This window comes from Wyeomyia smithii, chromosome 3 (genome assembly GCF_029784165.1).
Source record: "Wyeomyia smithii strain HCP4-BCI-WySm-NY-G18 chromosome 3, ASM2978416v1, whole genome shotgun sequence".
Taxonomy (NCBI): domain Eukaryota; kingdom Metazoa; phylum Arthropoda; class Insecta; order Diptera; family Culicidae; genus Wyeomyia; species Wyeomyia smithii.
Genome location: NC_073696.1, coordinates 170,911,640 through 170,933,146, shown reverse-complemented (window position 1 = coordinate 170,933,146; position 21,507 = coordinate 170,911,640). Strand labels below are relative to the sequence as shown.

General features: G+C 36.7%; 1 protein-coding gene across 1 annotated transcript in view; it reads right to left on the bottom strand.

Annotated features, from left to right (window-relative positions):
- Positions 1–1,119: 1,119 nt before the first annotated feature.
- LOC129730800 (gamma-aminobutyric acid receptor-associated protein) overlaps positions 1,120–21,507 on the bottom strand; it is a 28,968-nt gene continuing 8,580 nt past the window's right edge. Inside the window, exons 2-3 of the mRNA XM_055690375.1 lie at positions 1,663–1,860; positions 1,120–1,610 (exon numbers count right to left, since the gene is read on the bottom strand). Coding sequence (XP_055546350.1) covers positions 1,542–1,610; positions 1,663–1,860 — 267 coding nt within the window. The 3' untranslated portion in view covers positions 1,120–1,541. The remainder of the gene's footprint in view (positions 1,611–1,662; positions 1,861–21,507) is intronic.

Genomic DNA, 21,507 nt, shown 5'->3' with positions numbered 1-21,507 from the left:
TGTATTGATCAAAAAACGAGAAAATTTGGCTTGTTTACATATGGTACATGGGCCCTTTTCACATGTTTGGCGAGAATTGTCGATCTAGTTGCACTGCGCAGACACAACACATTTGTGTTTTGCCACTTAATTATATCAAGTTGGCTTGCTTTCATGCAGTTATCGGTACTTGTTCTACTAGCCTTCATGTTTTGCGCTTTTCTGGTGATATTGATGTCATGGAATAGGTAACGTCAACTATTCTATACCCAGGGGGAATTTACTGCTGTCAAAATTCATATATGTGTGCGTTATCGCAGATCAACTCTGGTCCATGAAGTTTGTTGGTCCATGACGTTTGAAAGATTTCCTGTGTGGTGAGGAAACTTCATGATTTTCAGCTAATTGCAGCTGCTGCCACCAAATTTCACTACGCAACGCAGTATGAATAAAAGTTTTCCGCGATTTTTAGAGTTTTGTTAAAAAAGAACGTTACAATTCTACTAAATTTTACTTCAATCAAAACGACACAAACCAAAACAACCGGACGCCTTGTTGCCAAATATGCTGGTCACGGTTACACGATATTTGACAGATAGATTCCCCCTGTCTATACCAACGTGTGTTATTCGGGATGTGTCCAAACTGGTTTGTTTTGGTTCTCGTTTCACGTGGTAAAGTGTCAGGTATTTTGTTTTTCAGCACATTTGCGAGATGATAAAATGACGATGGCGATAATGACCAAAACAAAACAAATTGACAGCTATCCCTATTATACGTATACCAATGCAACTACACTGAAAATGTTTTTTTTAAGCTGCAAAGTATGGTCCGGAACGGTGTAACTACACCGCGAAAACAAATTTGAAATAAGGATTCCGTAAACCTATAAGAAACCAACATAGGAGCTCAACCACCAAGCTCAGGGTATCTTTCGTTAACAAATTATGATGAATAAAAACTGAAAAGTGTTGCAAGTCGCCCCGTTTGACGAAACTTTTTTTTTATTTCTTCATGATCAAACAATTATCAATGTTTAGCCAACCCCTGTAGTTTTCATAAAGAGATTAATAAAAAATAAACTTTTTGATACATATTTATTTATCTTTTTTCTCAGAAAATAAATGTTCTTCGCTGATATATTTTTTTTCGGAAAGTCAACTTTATTATTTACAACTTTGCTGAAAACGACACACCGATCGAACAAACCGTATTAATTTTATGATTCATCTAATTTTAGAACAGCTATACAAATTCAGAATATTACACTTAAGAGACTGTTTTAAATATATTTAGGGTATTCATGTAAAGCGCGTATCAAAATACCAGACATAAAAATACTTACCTCCATTGACGAGTAATTTGAGGATACACAGTTTACGACTGGGTATTTGTATACGAGAATACGTGATGACCCCTATTTATTTATATCCTTATCATATTCCAGCGGTACAGTGCAATCGATTTTTGATATTATGTAAATGACCCAACAATTGTAGATTTGAAATAATGAATGTTAAAGAAAAAAATACATCTACACAGCAATCCGTCAGTAATCCGTCTTAATTTGATCCATAAACGTTTTCATCCGAATAGGCAATGTATAAGAAATAATCTTCTTCGTGGTGTTCCTACAAAATAAATGTTGAATTTCGCGAAATTTCCCAAAACAGCATGTCTTACCTGGTAGAGAGACCCCATTGTAGCAGAAGTCGGTGGAATCACATTATTCACAAAAAAGAACAAAGCATCTTCTGGCCGTAGATGAATGCGCTTGCGGATCAAGAAATAGAATTGACCAACAGTAAGATCGGATGGTACCAGATACTTCTTTTTATCTAAATCACCAATTCGAGCCTTTGGAGCTTTTTCGACTATAACCTGAGAAAGAAAATTCTGTTCAAAACTGATTCTTTTTTCTTTTATTGAATAACTGGCAAAGCGCGTTAGAAGTTCCACACTAAATCCGAGTAAATCAGCCAAAAGGCTACCGAAAGGCATTTCTGCCTGATGAGACAGTACAAGTAAAGAAATTGATTATCTCTGTGCAGGGGCGGATTAAGGCGAAGCAGGCGCGTAAAAAAACCGCGTTAATTCGAAAATCGGCGTAAAAACAATCGCGCTAATTCAAAAATCCGCGCAAAAAACCTCATAAAAACCGCGTATAAGAAAAACTGACTGTATGTGCGAAATTGGAACGGAAATTTGCGTGCGGATTACGTCCAGTTCGGTCGAGAATAGGATTGAGCTCGTCCCGGTCTGTTTTAAATCCGGTGCTATTAGGCTCCGTTCCGGTCCGACCAAAGTTTAGGAACGAAAATTGTCAATTTTTTCGAGCAAGCGTTATTTTAATTAAAATAAATCATAAAGGCTATTATGCATGTTAGAAACAGTTTGATTGAATTAAAACAATGCAAAACCAGTTTTGTTGTAAAATTTTACTTGACTTCTTTCAGTGTTGTTTTTGTCAAATTTAGAGTAACACGTTTCTCAACCTGCGAAGTCTGTGTATAATAAACAGAAGGTCGAGTTCCGATACGGAATGTAGCACCAAGGCTTTGCTTTTTTACGTTTCTCAACCACTGAATATGTACTTTTGATTTTTTTTAAACATTGATTATAAATCAAATGAAAATTCGTTTTTGCCTTTCTCATAGAAAGGTATAGCAATCACTGGCAAAACCGAAAGTATAAAAGTGCTCCGAGAGGCAGAATGGCATAGACTCAGTTCGACGAGCTGAGCATTTTCTGTATGTGTGTGTATGTGCAACTTTTTATTCTCACTCACTTTCCTCAGACCGCCTGGACCGATTTTCATGAAATTTATTTCAAATGGAAGGTCTTGTTTTCCCATAAGACCCTATAAAATTTTATTGCGATCGGATTTTTAGTTTAGAGGTTATGCATCAAATCTAAAAATCATGAAACATCATTATCACAGAAACTACAGAACCGTTTTGAACAAAATTGGTTTCAAATGAACTGGGTCTCTGAAAATAAGGGTTTTTGATTTTTTTAAAGATTGAACTTGTGGTTCAAAAGTTATGGAAAGAAACGTGTTCTGAAGACTGTTTAATCTCACTCATGTTTCGCAGAGATGACTAACCAAATTTTCATAAAATCAGTGTCATATGGAAGGTCTAGTTGCCCCATAAGACCCTATTGATTTGTTTTGCAATCGGACCATTACTTTGCCTATTATGTTTAAAAATGTGAAACCCAGCTTTGAAAAGAAACATATTACGAAGACTACTTGAACTCATTCACTTTTCTCAGAGATGCCTGACTTGATTTCCACAAAATTAGTGCAAAATGAAAGGTCTAGCTGCCTCATAACACCCTATTGAATTTTACTGGGATCGGACTGTAACTTCGTCTGTAATGTATCAAAATGTGAAAATCACGAAATTTCATGGTCTCAGAAACTACACGACCGATTTGAACAATATTGATATCAGATGAACGGACTAGTTAAGGGTTAACTGATGAATTATAATGATTAAACACGTGATTTAAAAGTAGTGAAAAGAAAATCATATTTAAAATAGAAAAAAAAAATCCAATTATAAATAACCGATGCCGATGAAATGCCAATAGTCAACATGCCAGCTCTGGTGATATTCAAAATTGATTACAGTTAATATCATGTTGGTATGAGCTTGTCGGCGTTCTAGGAAATACCCAAAATTTCAGACTGTCGTGGTTTGTCATTATTAGATTTCTGTCTTACTTGCTGATTGACACAAACATTACATATTTTATCATTCCAACCAAAAAATTAAAAAGACAAATAAAAACATAATTTGCGCTTTTATAAATTATTAGGACACTATGATATTTTATATAAGTTTAAGAACAAAAGATATATTCAATAAAATTTAATTGATTAGCTTTCTAAACTATAGCGAAGCTCAATAATGTGAAAAATTTAGAAACGAAAATTACTTTCTAGCACGCTGTACTCCGATTGGTTACATTTTTATTTTGGTTAGCTACAAGCCACCCTAACGGAAAACAAGTTTAAGATACCTAATGAACATTAAAATAATTCACATCTGGTTTGAAACGTTCTGCAAATCACCAGAAGCCAGTTTTACAATATTCCATATTAAGCCCTCGGTTGCCCAAAAAACGGCTAAGTTCCAGAAGGTCGATTTTTGACCAAATATATTTTTTCGAGATAACACTAGATCTCTACGTTTTAAGTATTTTTAAGACTTTTGGCATCGATAAAAAAGTTTCGATTTTCCCAATTTCATGTACTCCTCCTCCCTTGGTAAATTTTCGAGGGTTGAAAAATCACAACTTTGAGCGCTTTGATGCACTCCTAAATCATGTCCGATTAAACTGGAATTTTGTATAGATGGTTTTTTAGGCCGATAAACAAAATATACATACGGTTTTTGAAATTCGATGAGGAAGTTTTTTCCATACAGTCATTGCCACCCTAATAGATACCTATTTGCTTTAAAATATGTTACTAGGATTCAAGTTACGCACTTTCATAGAAATGCAAATGAAGAAGCCTGTATGTCTGCTGCTTGTGATTTAAATCACGTCGAGTTTGATTTTTAACCGGACTTTTCCGGATTCCGGAGACATTACCCGCTCCAGATAGCTCCGTTCTGGTCCGGAATTAAATCGGACATTGAAGCCGGATAAACTTCGGACTGGACTCTCTGGAATTTAGGTCCGATGTCGAACATAACTATTGATGTAGTATAGGAAACATATTCTAACCAGCGTTAGGAACCACCTGTGTATTGAGACGAAATACTCAAAACGTGTTGGGTGAAATTCAAACAGTAGTATATCAATCTTTTCTCTATCTTTTTCTCTGTCAGAACTTGTTTTCAGATTGTAAAACTAAGTTAGCAAACTTTAACAATAATCAATTAAAGTTACCAATCGAGAGACACTATTCCAATCACCCCGAACCTATTTTAAGCAGTTTCCATCTGTTTTGCAGGCGTTTTTTTAGCACCAGAAGTGGCTCTTGAATGGCTGCAATATAGGCCGATTTGCTTCGAATGATGTTTGTTCATAGATTTCTTTGTGCTTAACGGTATTTCTTATATTCGTAAGACAGCTAGACAAAGTTTTCGTTTCTATCATTGAAATTGTCGATATTGATCAAAATGCAGGAGTTTGAGGCCTGTTTTCTTCGACTGATTAAAATAGGCGCCGCTGCTTAAGCCGTTCCTTACCCTACAGCCAGGTTTTTTAACGCGGATTTTTTTACGATGTTTTTTACGCGGATTTTCGAATTAACGCGTTTTTTTTACGCGATACCGCACTAATTCAAAAAAAAAAAATTCACGGGTTTTTGAGTTAACACTTTTAAATACTGGTCGTAGAGCGTGTCGGATTTTTTCTAAAACCTTTCTTGGTGGTTTACTTTAGCGGATTTTTTAATTAACGTGGTTTTTTTACACGCTTTTTTCACGAGGTACGTATCTTCCGCGTAAAAAACCTGACTAGACGAAAAAATGAAGGGGGGCGCGAAAATAAGTTTTCGCCTGCAGCTCAAATCAATCTTCGTCCGCCCCTGTATCTGTGTTCTATAAGCGCTTAATACAATCAAAACAAGTGCCTACTATAGACCATTTTACGAGACGTTTCTGAACTCAATTCATGAATGAAATTTTGACAGAAAGCTCGGAACCACTGAAACAACGCACGTAAAAGCAACATCAATATCAGCAGGATCCGTGACACCTGTCAGTTCGTAAAATGGTCTATAAGAAAGCATTGATAGAGCCAATTTTCTTTTTCTTATTTGGGGTCGATCGCAAAAATATATTGGCGAATTGCCTCTAAAAAGCACACACTTAAAATTTTATGCCGGGTCTCGGTATTTTTTTGCCGAGAACGGCACCACTGAGTGCTCGGTTAAACAAATAATGAAAGCTGTCACATTTTTTCGTGAATCTCGGCTCACCTAACTAAATTTCGACTGGGAATTTTTTTTTGCCGAAATTTCAGTTAGGTTGAACCAAGGGGAAAAAATGTGACGACTGTAATTTTTTTTAACCGAGCACTCAGTGGTGCCGTTCTCGGCAGTAAATTACCGAGACCTGGCAAAAAATTGAGTGTGCAAATCATGTGACTTTTTTGTGGCTCCATTTTCATTTCGAACCCACCGTGGTTCCAATATTTTGCTTGTTATTTTTCGGTCATATAAAAATGGCGTCTTTTCATCAGACGGATGTCATGGCAACAGTTTCCTGAAGCCGCCACCGATGATGATGGCGCTACGGTTGGAAATATGGTCATAAGCTCCTTTCATTGTGCCGCATGTGTTACTGTACCGATTTTTTGCGTGCTTCTAACTCTATTGAATGTAGGGATAGCCGGAACGTGTTGAAACATGTTTGAACGTGACCATTTATGTCCTGCACAAAATCCATAAAACGTTCAAAACAAAACAATCGTGTTTCGCTTTCTGCATTTCTTCACACCACTTGCAGCAACAGTTGATCTCGCATGGACGGTGCTTAATCGGCTGTTTCGCAAGCACTGACAGCCTTTTGACGTATAATCGAGCCAGAGAGCCAGAGAAAAACGGCTTCAAGCGAAATGTATGGGGATGACGTTCGTGACAGGGATGTGCTTTTCATCGGCCTGGTGCAAATCCATGCCAAATGAACTGAAAATACACCAACTTTTTTTAATTTCAATTCCATTAAAATTTTGCATAATGTGTTTGGCATAGCAAACCGATAAATTTAAAAAATTTAAATTTAAAATTAAATTTAAATTTCCCTGCTTAATGCATGGGAATCATCGTACATTGTGAATCTGGAGAAATCTCTGATGAATGAAGACGACGCGCCGATCATATTGACTCTCTTTAGTTTGGCTAGAAGGAGATATAGGGTTTCGTATCTCTCTGAGAAACGGAAGCTGCAGCAAAAATCTTCGTTATCAGTTGGAGATCCGGGCTCGTCCTGTCGATGAGCATGATAATGCTCAAAGCCGGTCGGCGTGGAAGGTAAATTCTTGCAATTTTAACTCAATATTATAGTAAAAGCAAAAAGTGTGGTTGTCTTGTCCAATCCTGTATGTATCAAGAGTAGTTCTCTGAAAAACCTTTTGGTAAGCAGTTTGGCATAGGTTGTATTCGAAGCATTGTAGCTCAGAAAACATTGGCTGTACTGAAAAACTATTCGAGAATGAAATGTAGGAAACTAATGATGACTTGCAACAAATAAACAAAGTAAAAAAAAAATGACTAAAAAGTTCTGAATGAAAAAAAATTAAATAAATTCAAGAGTTGTATTTTTTCTTAATAAAAAAAAAATCTTGAATTTTAACAGAAACAGTGGAGAAAAGCAATACATTTCTTTTTGATTTCATTTCAGGCAGACAGTGTGTACAGCTTAGAAAGCGAAAAATAAGCGAACTGAAAACATGATACAGACTTGGAAAACTATACCGCATCCAGACTTGAACCCGAAATCTCCTTATCTCCGACAGGGTGTTTTGACCAATTAAACTACTGTTGCGTACTTCAGTTCGCTTTTCCAGCCGAACACATTGTCTGCCTTTAATAAACTTGAATGTTGACGGGTAAAAAGTCGTTGGAAAAATTGAATTGTCGTAGATGCGCGACATTATGTTTTTAAGAATAATTCTCTCGAACATTTAACTTATTGAAAAAGCAACCCGAATGGTCAACAACATGAAACCTCAGCATCCTCTTATCCGTCTTTGAAATTGGAGTATTTTTGGCATTTTTCCATAATTGGGCGAAATGTGCAATATTGAAACAATTATTGAAAATTATCAGGAGGAGGTTCAATATATTTATATTTTTAAAAACTTTAACAATAGATTGATACTTTTAATTAACTCCGTAAAACATTAATTTGTATTGTGCCGTGTCAAATAAATATTGTGTGAACAAAAAAACCAAATTAATCCACCTAGCGGTGAGACCCAGCCTTACTCATTCAAACTTATTATGTGTTAAAATAGATTTACACGATTTAAGAGAAAAAACACTCCTTGAAAATTTCTGCTGGTTTCATTTTTCACTCTAAATAAGGAATTTCGGATTTCGGATAGCCAACAGCACAACTATACCGAACATTCAAAACCTAACATTCAAACACATATGAGCATACATTAAAATATACATATGCAAATACCATGAAATAAATATGTTTCAAATACATCACGCGAAAAATTCAGATGACTACTTCTGGTTTCCGGAATACATCCTAAAATGGCCAAATTTTGCCTAATCCGGGTATTTCAATAGTTAGTTCAGTAGTTCAGTTTCTGAAAAACAACTTGAGATGATTAAATATCATCTATTATGAGTATTGCGGAAGCGTTACACCCAGAGGCCAGCAATCAACACAGGACGCCATTTTATTTTTTAGATACATAGTAGCTTCCGATTTCTGGAAAACAACCTTAAGGGGCAAACATTACCCAATGTTTTTTAGGAACATTATCCCGGGCCCGCAAACCGGGAGTAAATAATAAAAAAAAAATAAAATAATTTAGGTATAGTATATGAAATTAAACTTAATATTTGTGCTAGAGAAAAAGTGAAATGATAGAAATGACTTTTAGTTTCAACTTCAATCCCGAGCAAGGCCGCAAACATTGAAACAGTACAATATCAAATTTAAATGATGTTGAGGCCACATACTTTGATCGCAGCTATAGTTTTAAACAGTCTCCGGGTTACGTTTCTTCTATAACTTTTAAACCACATGTTTAAACATTATGAAATTCATTGTTTAAGGGTTTTAAAGCCCATCAATTTGAATTCAACTATGTTCATACCTTCTGAGATATAGAAGCGATTTTCACATTTTTCCGCAGAGCCAAAACTGAAAGTTTGATTACAATAAAATTCAAAAGCAACCTAAGCGGCAAACAGACCCTTCATTTGACACCAAGATAGGAAGAATTAGTAAGACCATCTCTGAGAAAAGCGAGTGCGAAAAAAAAGGTGCACATACACACTAACACACCCACACCCACACACTCATGTACACCTATACATACAGAAAGTGCTCGATTCTTCGAACTGAGTCGAGTAGTACATGAAATTCAGCCATTTGGATCACTTTTCTACCTTTTAATTAGCCAGTGATCGTTAGGAGAAAGTCAATACGTTTACTTTCATTATGTGAATTCACATTTTTATTAACAACGGACAAATTTTTTTGAGTGTTAAAAATTGATTAGAATCATATGATATCATTGGAATGTGATTATTCTCGCAAAATTCATACTTGAAAAAAAAAAACCTTGAGTTATTTGAGAAATAATCAAACTAAGTTCACTCTCAACAGCAAAGCAATGTGATGTAGTTTTCGCAGTGTCGAATTTAGGCTTCTGCTGCTGTGAAACTTCAGAAAACGGTAGTTTTTAATGACATAGGAATAGTTAGGAATATTTCAAACATGGTGGTGAAGATAGTTTAGTGAAAATGTTACTTTTTCGAAAATCGGAGTGATCCAAAAAATTGTTTGCCTTTTGGGCAAGACGGTCAGTTGTTGTGCGGCCCAAATAGGCAGTCTGAGAAACCGACGGTAGTACCTCTATTATTCTTTATTTAAGCGTTCTTAGCATGTGAAATGCGACCCAAAGTCATAAGCTCTCATTTGAAATAAAAATCAGCATTAGATATGCTGACAAAACCATTAAAAATACTACATGTAAATCATGTGAATGATTCCATCTGCGCAGCAGACGGTAAGGTTTAAACACGTGCTTTTTTGCGCACTGCGTCGTCCCGTATAGAAAAGCAATTTGCTCGAGTCTTTCATAGGTCCGTCTCACCAGCACAGCCGGTTCGTTTCATATGCACGTTGTGAAATAGCGAAAAGGAAAGGTTTGCATTATTATTTTATGAAAAGCATTAGTCAACGTTGGATTTATGAATATCGTTAGTTGAAATATTGTGTTTTGAGCAGAATAATGAATGGTTTCCTTAGGGTAACCGTCTTGCCCGTTGTTTCTCTATTGGTAAAAGCCTTGCCAAGATCCAGTCGTTTCCAATGCCTTGAATAAACCTTTTCTAAAAAGAAGACGTTTTTGTGCGATCCTCCCGCCCACTTTCAACTTTTATCTGCAGCATATTCAATTTACACGAACGGTTCAAAGCAGAACGAATTTGCAACGGGCGGCTTGCAAAGTTCCTTCGCAAAAGGACCACCGCTTCGGCATTCAAGTCCGTCGTACAATCTTCTGCAGGCATTCACATGTCATTTTTCGTTTGTGTTCATGATCGACCGAATAAACAGTTATTCAGCCTAAAGCATTGGTTTCCAACCGGGCGAGCGCGGCCGGCAAGGGGGTCGCGAAGCTCTTGATAAATTTGACGGGCACCTAAATTTTTTACCATATATCTCTATGGAACTATAGACTCTTTAGCGTATTAGGACCAAGACGTAAAACAAAATAGACTTGGAGAACGACATGAGACTGAAAAACGCAGCCACGTATTGCAAAACCGGTGTCTTAAATTATTTTGGGGGGCCGCGAAGTTTTCTGTGTTACACAAAGGAAGCCGCGGAGCTCTTTGTGCTTCGCAAAAGGGCCGCGGAGCTAAAAAGGTTAGGAAGCACTGGTCTAAAGCATCATCACGTTTGAGGCTCATGTGCTAGGCACCCACAGTGCCAATTTTTACTAACCGGGACTTCATTCGTAACGAATTAAATCATCTGCGTCGAATATCGCAGTACAGTTTGTCAATTACATTCAACACAGTCATCATTTGAGTCACGTAGTAATGGCTTTATGAGTTGAGTAGTTTTCTGTGTAAGATCGGCGGGGCTAGTTGGTTACAGGGTAAGTTGGTCAATGAGGATATTTTCAAATCTCGCATTTAAAAATCGTATTATATGGGTGATATGATCAAATAACCAAAGAAACTAAATGACAAGCTGAGGTGCAGTTATACAACAAAACAAAACGTGATTTTTAAAATATGTTTATCGTTGTCCTTCGATTTTTAAATGAAGATTTAAAAACTGCTCGAAATGTGTTAAATGACAATTCGCCCATACGGTATATGGATGAACTGTCATTTAACACATTCTAAGCAGTATTCATTCTTCATTTCAAAGTCGAAGCACAATTTACATTTTTGAAAAATCACGTTTTGCTCAGAAAATTACATTCTTCCATCTGATACATGAAAATCAGGAAACCATGTAAAACTTCAGATATTTTCAGAATTCGCGTGGTCAATTTACCCCACACCATGACCAATTTACCTCACCTGAGGGGCTGGTTGGCCAATTTAACATCCGCTCAAAAACATAAAACACACTAAAGTCTTGTTTATGCGGTTTTACGCGTCTTTTTTACACGGATTCCGGAACGCGATTTTTACTCAAATATCCGAGTTTAGGCAGTTTTTACCCGGATTTCAGAAATCGCGAGGTTTTGTTTTACGTGGATTTCAGAATTTACGTGGATTTTGGAATTGACGTGGATTTCGGAATTTCGCTAATTCCATGAGGACACTTCTTCCGTGCACTTCGTATCAAAATGTGAAAAAAATATCAAATATGAGAAGGTGTCCCAAAAAGTATGTTTGTATACAGAGAATCACCTTCAAACACTTTTTTAAAATGTATATAGCTTGGTTTCGATCATGTAGTAGGGCAATTATGTCGACAAGAGCATTGGTTATTTCTCGCAAGTATATATTTTCGGAGTGTTAAACCGGTGTTAAGAAAGTTCAGGCTCCAAGCACACCAAAATTATTCACGGAGAAGCTGGATATATGTTGCCAGCGAGCCAAACGGAAAAGCTTCATATAAGGTCAAGGTAGTAGCCAGTGACCACGAGTGGATCCACTGGATTACTGGCCGGCCGCAGCACTGCACAGTGCGGCATGCTGCCATGGTGTAAACACTGCACAATGGTCCAGAAACCAAATTTAGGGGGAAATTTGGGTCTAGAGCTCTATAGCAACATTTTAGAGAAAAACTTTCTACTACAAAGTTGTTACATAAAAAACGGCTAAATTCGATGTATTTTATTTAAAAAAATTCATAACTTTTGAACCAGTCGATCGATTTTCGATCTTTTTGGGTCAAATTAAAGGTAATTGCGTCTAGTTATAAAAAAAATACCAAAAAATAAATCTGGGTGCATTTATATGCATAATGTATAAAATTAGTAAAATTTTCGCCTTGTTTTTAGATTGAATTTACTCAAATTTGAAAAATAACACATTTTTTAACAATTCCATGCCCTTCAAAATGAGACCAAGAGATATTTTTTATGTTTGCCCTAAAAAGAATGACATACAAATGAAAAACGCATATATTGTGATGAAAAATATTCATAACTTTGAGTAAAATTGAGATATTTACGATGTCAGCATTGCAAATTGTTTCTCTTAAAAAGCTCTAAAAGTCGTTCAGACAGTTTTGAGATGAATCTTGAAATAATACTACAAGGTATACAGCCCTAGGGTTGTATGAAATGGTGACCTGGGACTAAACACTGTAATTAGGGGATTTTTTGTTACAAAATATACAGAGTCTGCAGACAGAATCAATGTGTTTGCTCAGCGACTGTACGTGTTTTTATTTTCAGCCTCCCCTGGAAATCAATTTTTAAAATATATTCAACAACACTCGAAAGAACATCGTTTATGTTTGGCGATATTTTGCCTGTAGTATTTTTGTGTGCAAACAACATGTATTTGACAAGGCACAAGCATATCGTGCTTGTTGAAGAAACACCAAGAATTTTTCGTAATGCGTCAAAGTCAGAATTAACTCTATATCCTCAAAAATCAAATCCAATAATACTTACGTTATCATAATGAATGGTTTTGTCTTATTTAACTCTGATAAAATCAAATCTGTAATATGGATCTTACTTTCGAAATCATATGGAAGCCCTTACAAAGGTTCATTAATTGATAAGATAATGTTAAACAAAATTATTAACAAGTTCCAGCAAAAAATCGTAGCAATCAACAATTACATTTTTGTTTTTTGCTTGACAATTTTTTTTCATTTGCCTACAACTACATTCGCTGTATTACGAAGACAGCTAATAAACATTTATTATGGAAAAGTTTAATATAATAATAATATATCATCCAACAATTTTGAAATGTGAACAAAGATTCGGAATGAATCTTAGTAAATGGAGCAAAAATTAACAAGCATTCGCCGGCTCTTACTTTTCTATAAATTTGTAAATTTGGGAATTCACTCTTTCGATACCATCCGGTCACGATTGTTTTGTGAATATCGAAGATAAAATTAAATAAATATCCGTTGCAAAAATTTACAATTCTTGTTCAGTAATTTATAGTAATCATATTTATGAGATAAACTTTTAATCACCATCAACAGCAGCATTACAGTTTTTCCTCGATTGCACACGCATAGAAATGTACGAACAAAACTGTATTACTGCAATACGAATAGTACCGCTGCATGTACGAAAAGAAGAGTACCGCTGCAATCATAGACGACGAGAGACCTGCGGTTCTTTACTCTACTGGTACTGTTGCTTTTACCGGCATGTTTTTTTTAAAGACATCAGTTTCAATTAGGTTTTAAGAGCAGGTTTAGAGATAGTTCAAGAATGGGGATTGTTTCAAACTGTTTGGAAAACTTTTACCTTCGAGATATCATATTAGGCTAAGCACAAAGTTACTTAAAATTATTGAAGTTATAACATTGTAGAACAAATTTTTCTTCTATCTATCTACAAAGATAAAAAAGTTAGATTCTTTTTGCATTTAAAATGTTGGTCACCCTTGTTTTTGATAATTTTTCAATAAGCGCTTGATCATATGTAACAACTTTGTAAAAGAAAGTTTTTCTCTTAAATGTTGCTATAGAGCTCTAGACCCAAATTTCCCCCTAAATTTGGTTTCTGAACCATTGTGCACTGAACCGTGCTGCACGGATGGGGTTTTTGCATAGCAACACGATACGACGTGTCTTGCAACTACCGCTCAGTGTTAGTGATAGACAGACGGCACGAAGGGCGAACTTGAAACACCGGAGCCAGAGAGCATTACATCTTTACTTTTTTTTTTCAATGTTAGGGCTTCTCATTCTTTTAGCAGTAGGGTTGAATGCTTCGTCTCTTCAAAAAATAGTCCACGTGCAAAATTTCGGCTTAATGGAACTTAGGAATGTGTAGCCTCAAAGTGGTAAGGGTTTCACATATACGAAATAAATGAAACCGAACTTATTTCGGAACGAAATGTCTTAGCAATGCATGAAACTTCGAGATCTGGTGGTTTCAAAAGAAAAATTGGAAAATCGACTTTCGAACTCGAAAACCTACTGACTCTTCGATCCATCAATTCCTAAGATATTCGGCATAAAGAACTTTTTTGATATGAAAAAGGCCAAAAAAACGTCAAGCTTGAAAACTTTATCGCTATAGTTTATTTATTGCCTCCTCAGTGCGCTGTCATGCGGTTGTCGTTGTTTCTTTCATGGAAAACAAGGTGTCTAGTATCAGCACTTTAATCTAGCAAAGGAATGTTGAAAAAATATACTACCTCAGACTATGCAACAGAAGGTTGCATCGAAGGACTGTATATTGGAATGGAATTATTTGACTGTACCTCTGGAAAAGAGGCTGCTGCACGATAGAGCTGGAATTTTGCATTAGGACTTCTTTCGAGAAGACAAAACTTTTCAGACGGACTGCTAAAGTAAATTCTAAAAGTCCCAAACCCCCCCGGACAGATTTTGTGGCTTCGACAACGTTGATTGCAGCTCAAGCTTTTGAATCAATCGAATCGCTTCAAGGCCAGAGAACGACAATCAGCCAGCTGGGGAAGGTTTTCCTTGAATGGCAACTAGACAATAAATGTTCCTGTTTCATTACGGTGGTGGGTGGCAAGAGAACGTGCCTTGCATACCATCTCGGCAATTGACATTTTTTAAATGTTAGGAACCTCTTCCGTTTGCCAGAATTGCATTTTTCACTAGATGCCTTCGACGGTTGTGTGTGAATACTAGAGAAACACGTTGAATACACGCGGTTCAGCTATGACACCAGCTTCGATCCATTCGATGAATCAGACTCGGTTTGAGAATGTCGAAAAATAGTTTCCACCAATAAGCAAGCCTAGTTTTTCGGGTGTATGAAACTCAGCATCTGCAAGCATTATTCCATTAGGGACTATCCATTGCGAGATGTCAATGGGAATATGCAATTTTTAATCAACTCGGTTAGTAAGTGGTATTCGCCTCTACGGCCAGTCTGATAGGTAACTTTAACGTCAGACACAAACAAGCTTGTAAACAATCAACACTTTCGTTTGATTTCGTTTCCTTAAGGTCCAAACAGAATGGATACGTTCGCGTTGCGTTGACGTTAATGTGACAGAAAACGTATGGGCTAACTGTCAAATTGCCGCAAACGCCGCCGCAACGTATCCATTGTGTTTAGGCCTTTAGTGTGCGTCGCAGTACGCTTTCGCTTGTAAATGTAGAACAACCTTCGCCTGTTACATAAAGAACAGACGATCAATTGACACTCGCGCACCGAATAGATGCGCACGATGCACACTGTCATTCGTTTGGCAACGTTTATTTGCCTAGTTCTGTCTACTTCGTACTATTTGTGTTAAGACATATTATTACAAGATCAATGATATAAGTAATTTCCAAACTCTCCGCTCACAACGTGCGTGATTCTCATTTATAGCAAAAATTTCAAAAGACGTTTGAGGAAAAAACATTGCGGTGGCGAGTACTCGCTTGACATGTTTGATCAAAAATGTATTTAGACAGCGAGCCTTGCCACCATCAGAAGAAAAAAAGACGATTATTGCAGTAAAAGATTGATCTAGCGCAGAGTACGACCAGTGCATCAGTAGTAGCAAAATGTCGTTGCAAGTTGCATGGAGTTGTATAAAAAATTTGACTAAATTGGCTAAATTATTTGTTAATTGCAGCGTACAGAAATTCTATCTTGGGCTTCTTTCTCATCAAAACCTTGGGTTATTTAGCTAGTGTAGCAGAGAGAAATCTTTCACTTTTTCTCGTAGCGATGCGCGGTCTTTTTTTTACCTGTAATGTCATTTCAGGCCAAGAAAAAGACGAGAGCTAACGTTCAGGTAGAAGCACTGTCACAAACCACAAACTTTAAAGCTATAGGCTGTCAAAGACCAATCCATAAGCAACCGAACCCGCGACTGAGTTGTCGGACAAATCCAGTCATACTGGTTATCTGGAATAATGACATATTGATACACTGCCGCTATTCGCATAATAGTCCTATGTAAAAGTTGCAAGTCCTATGTAAATATTTTCAAGAATAGCCATTAGAAAAGTAAGGTTTGATTCCCACAACCTCGCTTTTAATGACTACTCATGTAGAGTATGCCAAAATGGACCCATTTCCGCAAAAAAATAAGAAAACATAGGACTTCAACATAGGACTGTTATGCGAATAGCGGCAGTACAGTGCTGTTTCGATTTTATCACGGTCAAAAGAACATCTTCCCGTGAATCAAACGAAACTGTGGACTTGGTGAAATGATAAGAATCAGTATTTTTTGTTAGATTTCAATACTATTCAACAAAAAATACTAACCTCCATTATTTTCTCGAATCCACAGTCTCGCTAGATTAACCGGAAAGTGTTTTTTGACTGTGATAGAATCGAAACGGCACTGTATATAGAAATATAAGATTTACTAATAGTTTCCCCGAACCAGATTTATACGAAATTAAGGGTAAACAAGGGTGAATTAATTAAATTCAAATAATCAAAAATAAATTCTTTTCGTAGTTTTAACTGTAATGAATAGATTGTACATTAGAGTGTACCAAAAAAAAACGGTGTTGAAAAAGTCAAGGTGCTCAACCCTAAATTGAAAGATAATATAATTTATAGTATCTTTGTAGTACACTTCAACTTTCTAATAAATCGTTTTTAGGTTGCTTTATGAAAAAATGACTTTTTTAAGCTACAAAACCACTCTTTTGCACTTTTTGCAATTCTGTTCGATTCCCATATATTTCCATATATTTTTTTATTTTTGTAGGGTTATTTTTGAATATTTTACATGGTTTGGTTCAGTATCGCATTCAGTTATTTAACGCACAGTGCCCGCTAAATAAATTTTTTCCCATAATTTTAGATAAAACCTGAACATATACAAATAAAATTTTCAGTTCAAAACAGAAGTTTTTACTGGAAGGCGGGATTTATGACTAAAATTTACATAAAAAAGGTCCTTGATATCTTATCGGGGGGCTGAGATATTGCCATTATTTGTGAGTAGTTGAACGTTCCCTGCGATGCTCGGGATCAAAGGTTTCAAAATTAAGAATTATTTTTGACGTTGGACTAAGTTAGGCGGCTGAATTTGAAAATCTAGTAATTCAACCAGGAAAAACCAGGGAAAAGTGGTCAGGTTTTGAGCGCTTATATATCAGTCATTTCTTTTCAGAATTTCGAGGTTTTGGCATCAACTGATCAGAAATTCTTTTACGGTTAAATTTATGTAACAAAAATAACCTACTGTTTGAGATACACTATTGACAAATTGATAAATAATATCGATTGTCTAGATCATACCGAGCAACCAATCACCACCTCTCTTCACAAGCACAGTCAACACTAACGGATACAACCGATCCGACTTTGTAAACGATTAGTTGTTGTTGTTGTTTTACTCGGATCGCTTTCTGTTCCTGATATTTTTAGAGTTATGTTGTAAGACTCCGCCTTTATTTAAAGTTTCTTCCTGTCTCTGGTTCGTTATGCGAATGCACAAAATATTAATTTCATTTCATGTTGGCAGCCGACGGGACCGGATCGATAGAGCTTTCCCACACGCAGCACTATACCTAATACGTACAGTTTTGTGTTTTGGAAGACTCTTGTTTTCGTCGGTTGCGTATTGTACATATTGCAGTTATTCTGTACGTGGCGGATGAAGGCAGATAGCAGGCAAGCAAAAGTATAACATCACAGTGTTGCGTGTTACTGTGCAAAGGATTTTGAAAATGTACGCTTTTCTAGAGCTTATTATGTGATTACTAGAGACAGTGGTAATTCGCGGTAAAAAAAATTGAAAATTCGTGGCAAAAAGAAAAATATTCAAAATACCCGGTAATTTCGCGGCAACCTTCTTCTCCAAAAATACTAAATAAAGTGATTTTTTGGCGAAAACAAAAAACAATTCGCTTGTTAAAATTAATATACTGTCGTTTAACCGTACGATTAATTATTTTTTTTTGCATTACTGACTAAAAGTACATAGGTATATGTCAAATCGTCAACAATATCGCACGCTAGCCTGGGGGGCTAATGCGTGCTCGATCAACTAGATTAGTTGAGAGAATTCGTTATCGATATTGTTTTCGGCATATTTTGCATGTTGTAGGATAAGTACAACGATACACCGTGCCCCAGTGCTGAGTCGAGAAAATTTCCAGTTCGGAAAGTTCCTCGACCTGATCGGGAATCGAACCCGATATCACAACCGTGTGGGAGAGCTAGCCGACCGACATCGCTAAGCACTGAACCACGGGGACCACATGTCAAATCGTCCTCAGTCATATTTTGGTGTCGGCAGGCTCGTATTATTCAAATTATATTCGTAAGCCGTATCTACCGATTTTCCGGGACACGCTAAATATTTATTTTCCAACCGCAATAGTCCAAGAAAATGTCTGCGATCCGAATACCTGTCAAAGTTATAATACCAATCTTACTGTCGGGTGATTGATAAAATAATACTTGCTTGTACTTAGTTCAGCTTGCAACTTCGATGTTATGGCTACTCACTCTGAAATTCTATCATGAAGGTTATCAATCGCCAAAATTCATTTTATTGGTTGCGTAGGGAAAGGCCTCCCTTTTCCATAGAGATGCCCATTAATCTTCAGCTTTGTCCGTGTTGCTGGTTTTCATGAATTTCGCAGGTTTCAAATCGAAATTTTGGATGATTGGCAAAGAACGTTGCTATTTTTCATTACTTTCGCGGCATTTCGCGGGTTTCTGTAAATTTCGCGGCCCATGCTGAATTTTGCGGAATTCGCGGTTTCCGCGAAATCGCGATTTAGCACTGTTCCTAGTGATTACCTTTGAACGAACTTGATCACCAATGTTTTGATTGAATGACGAAGGTTGCACCAAATTTGTGATTCAGAAATTGGCATATCTTTTCGATAGTAAACCAGTAAAATGTTGAGTTGAGAATCACTATTTTCAGTTCAGTCTCGCAGCTTTCAACTAGTAACGAGCTCGCTTTCGGTAGCTGCAACAGGTGGTTCAACACCGTTTTAAAGTACTTCTTTTATTACTACCACTGAACAGATTTTAAACACAAATGGCTTGATAATTGAAAAAATTCCGCAAGATTGTTTTATAGTAATTAAAATATGTTTTCAATACTAAACTAGTTAAAAGTTGTGTTAAAAGTCGTGCACGTTCAACCAATCACAAGCTCGCTTTCCTTTGGCTTGCTTTTTGCTTTGGACTATATAAGAACCTGCGCTGTCGTGAAACGCATATCAGTCCCGTCTGCATTTTCGTCGATTACGAGTTATGACCATCAGCGGTTAAAATCGCCAACGCTCCTCAAAATAAATGTGAAAAACAACATAGTTTGTTCTGTAAAATTTGCAAAAAAGATCAGGTCAGTTTATCCCATCTGAAAAATAAACGCATACCAGTCCCATAACGAATATTATAGAAAGTAATGTTTGTATTCAAAGCTTGAATGCTTTTTTCCACAACACTTCATTCTTTTTTGTTAATGTTAAGTAAAACGAAAAACAAATTAAAAGTGATCATGAATAACCAGATCAAATCGACACAAACCTCAAGCTATCGGCATACGCGTAAAAAGCACGTTCCACAATCTAACGAGGACATTTTGCACAAGATAAAACAATATTATCACACTTTCAAAATGCTTCACCTCCAGGAAAACAATCAACTTCGATAACTGTGACCAATAACGAACTGATTCAGTATCCATGGTCATGAAGACTGGGACTAATAAAAAATTAAGTATTTCACATGCTCTTGCACAAAATAATCGCATATCAGTTTCACTATAATTTATTCCATTATAATTGTTATGAATTGTCTTTTTATGGAATAAAAGTATCAAAAACATTGAAATCCATCAATCTGAGAAGAAAACATATCAATATTGGAAGCGGAACGAATTTTATTGAATTGAACATTTCGGTTCTTTTAACGCTGTTTTCTCCGTTCCATGATTCCGCAGATGGGACTGATATGCGTTTCACGGCAGTGCTACCAGTAATCAGTTAACAAGTGGAAGGCCACAAGAACGGTCCTGAATAATGGACAGCGGTTAGCAGTAGCAGCGGTGGCGGATTCCAGTGGCGAAAGTGAGCTTCAGCAGGTACCACGGTGGCATCAGGCAACAGCGACGGAGGTAGTGGGCAGCTGCATTTCTTCATTCAGTTCGGTTCCCCTTCGATCTGAGCTGGACCACACCGGAGGTAATCCAATTTAGATATCGTTGGGTGAATACAGCCAGAAACTGCACGAGTCAGCACCGCCACTAGGAAAGCTACCGCCATAAAGCGTGTGTGCACATATAGCGTATTTGCATCTGCATAGCTGTGACATTTGCGATGATAGGGATGATAGCTAACCCATGTGTATCGATGACTAGAGCTGTTGCGTGTGTACGGCTAGCTATAGCGTGTGTAAGATATGGCATGTGTAGCATACTATAGCTATTACGTGTATATTAGACTGGGACACGGTCATATGGAGAAAAAGCGATGGTGTTATTTTTTCGCTCCCATGCACTTTTCATGTTCCTTATGGGTCCTATAACAACTGTGTAACCTTTCAGAACGATCGGTGAAACGCCCGATTTTTAAAGCTTCCATACGATTTTATATGGGAAAAACCACTTTTTCAAAACTTTCTCTATACAGATTAGGGTGCCAGCCAAAATGGTCATCTTGAATTTAAAAAAAAAAAACCCTATACAAAATGTTCACCTGCTCGAAAAACCACCCTGTGCAAAATTTCAGCTCAATCGGACTTAAAATGGGGTGGCGCAAAGCGATTGAAGTTTGGCTTTTTTGAAAACCGACAAATCACCCAAGGGGGAGGAACGTGAAATTTGGGTTTTCGAAAATTTTTTTTGATGCCAAATGACCCCCCACCCTATGTCGAATAAATGAACCACCCTAATAAAACATAATGTATTCGATGCTAGTTATAGTGTATCATTATACAAGCTATTTCGAGAGACTAGTGATCAATTTCCAAAGATAAATTCTAAACATTAACTCCGCCTTCCACAATTAAAAAAACGAAAAAAAAAGAGAGTAAATTTTTGCAAAAAAAAAAAAATTTCAGGTGACACCAATTCTCGACGTTTCATGCGTTTTTCAGTCATTTGGCATCAAAAAAAATTTTCGAAAACCGAAATTTCACGTAATTGAGTTGTTATGGGACCCATAAGGAACACGAAAAGTGCATGGGAGCTAATATTATTTTTTGTCCCACCCTGGTGTGTATCTTTAGCGTGTGTACGGA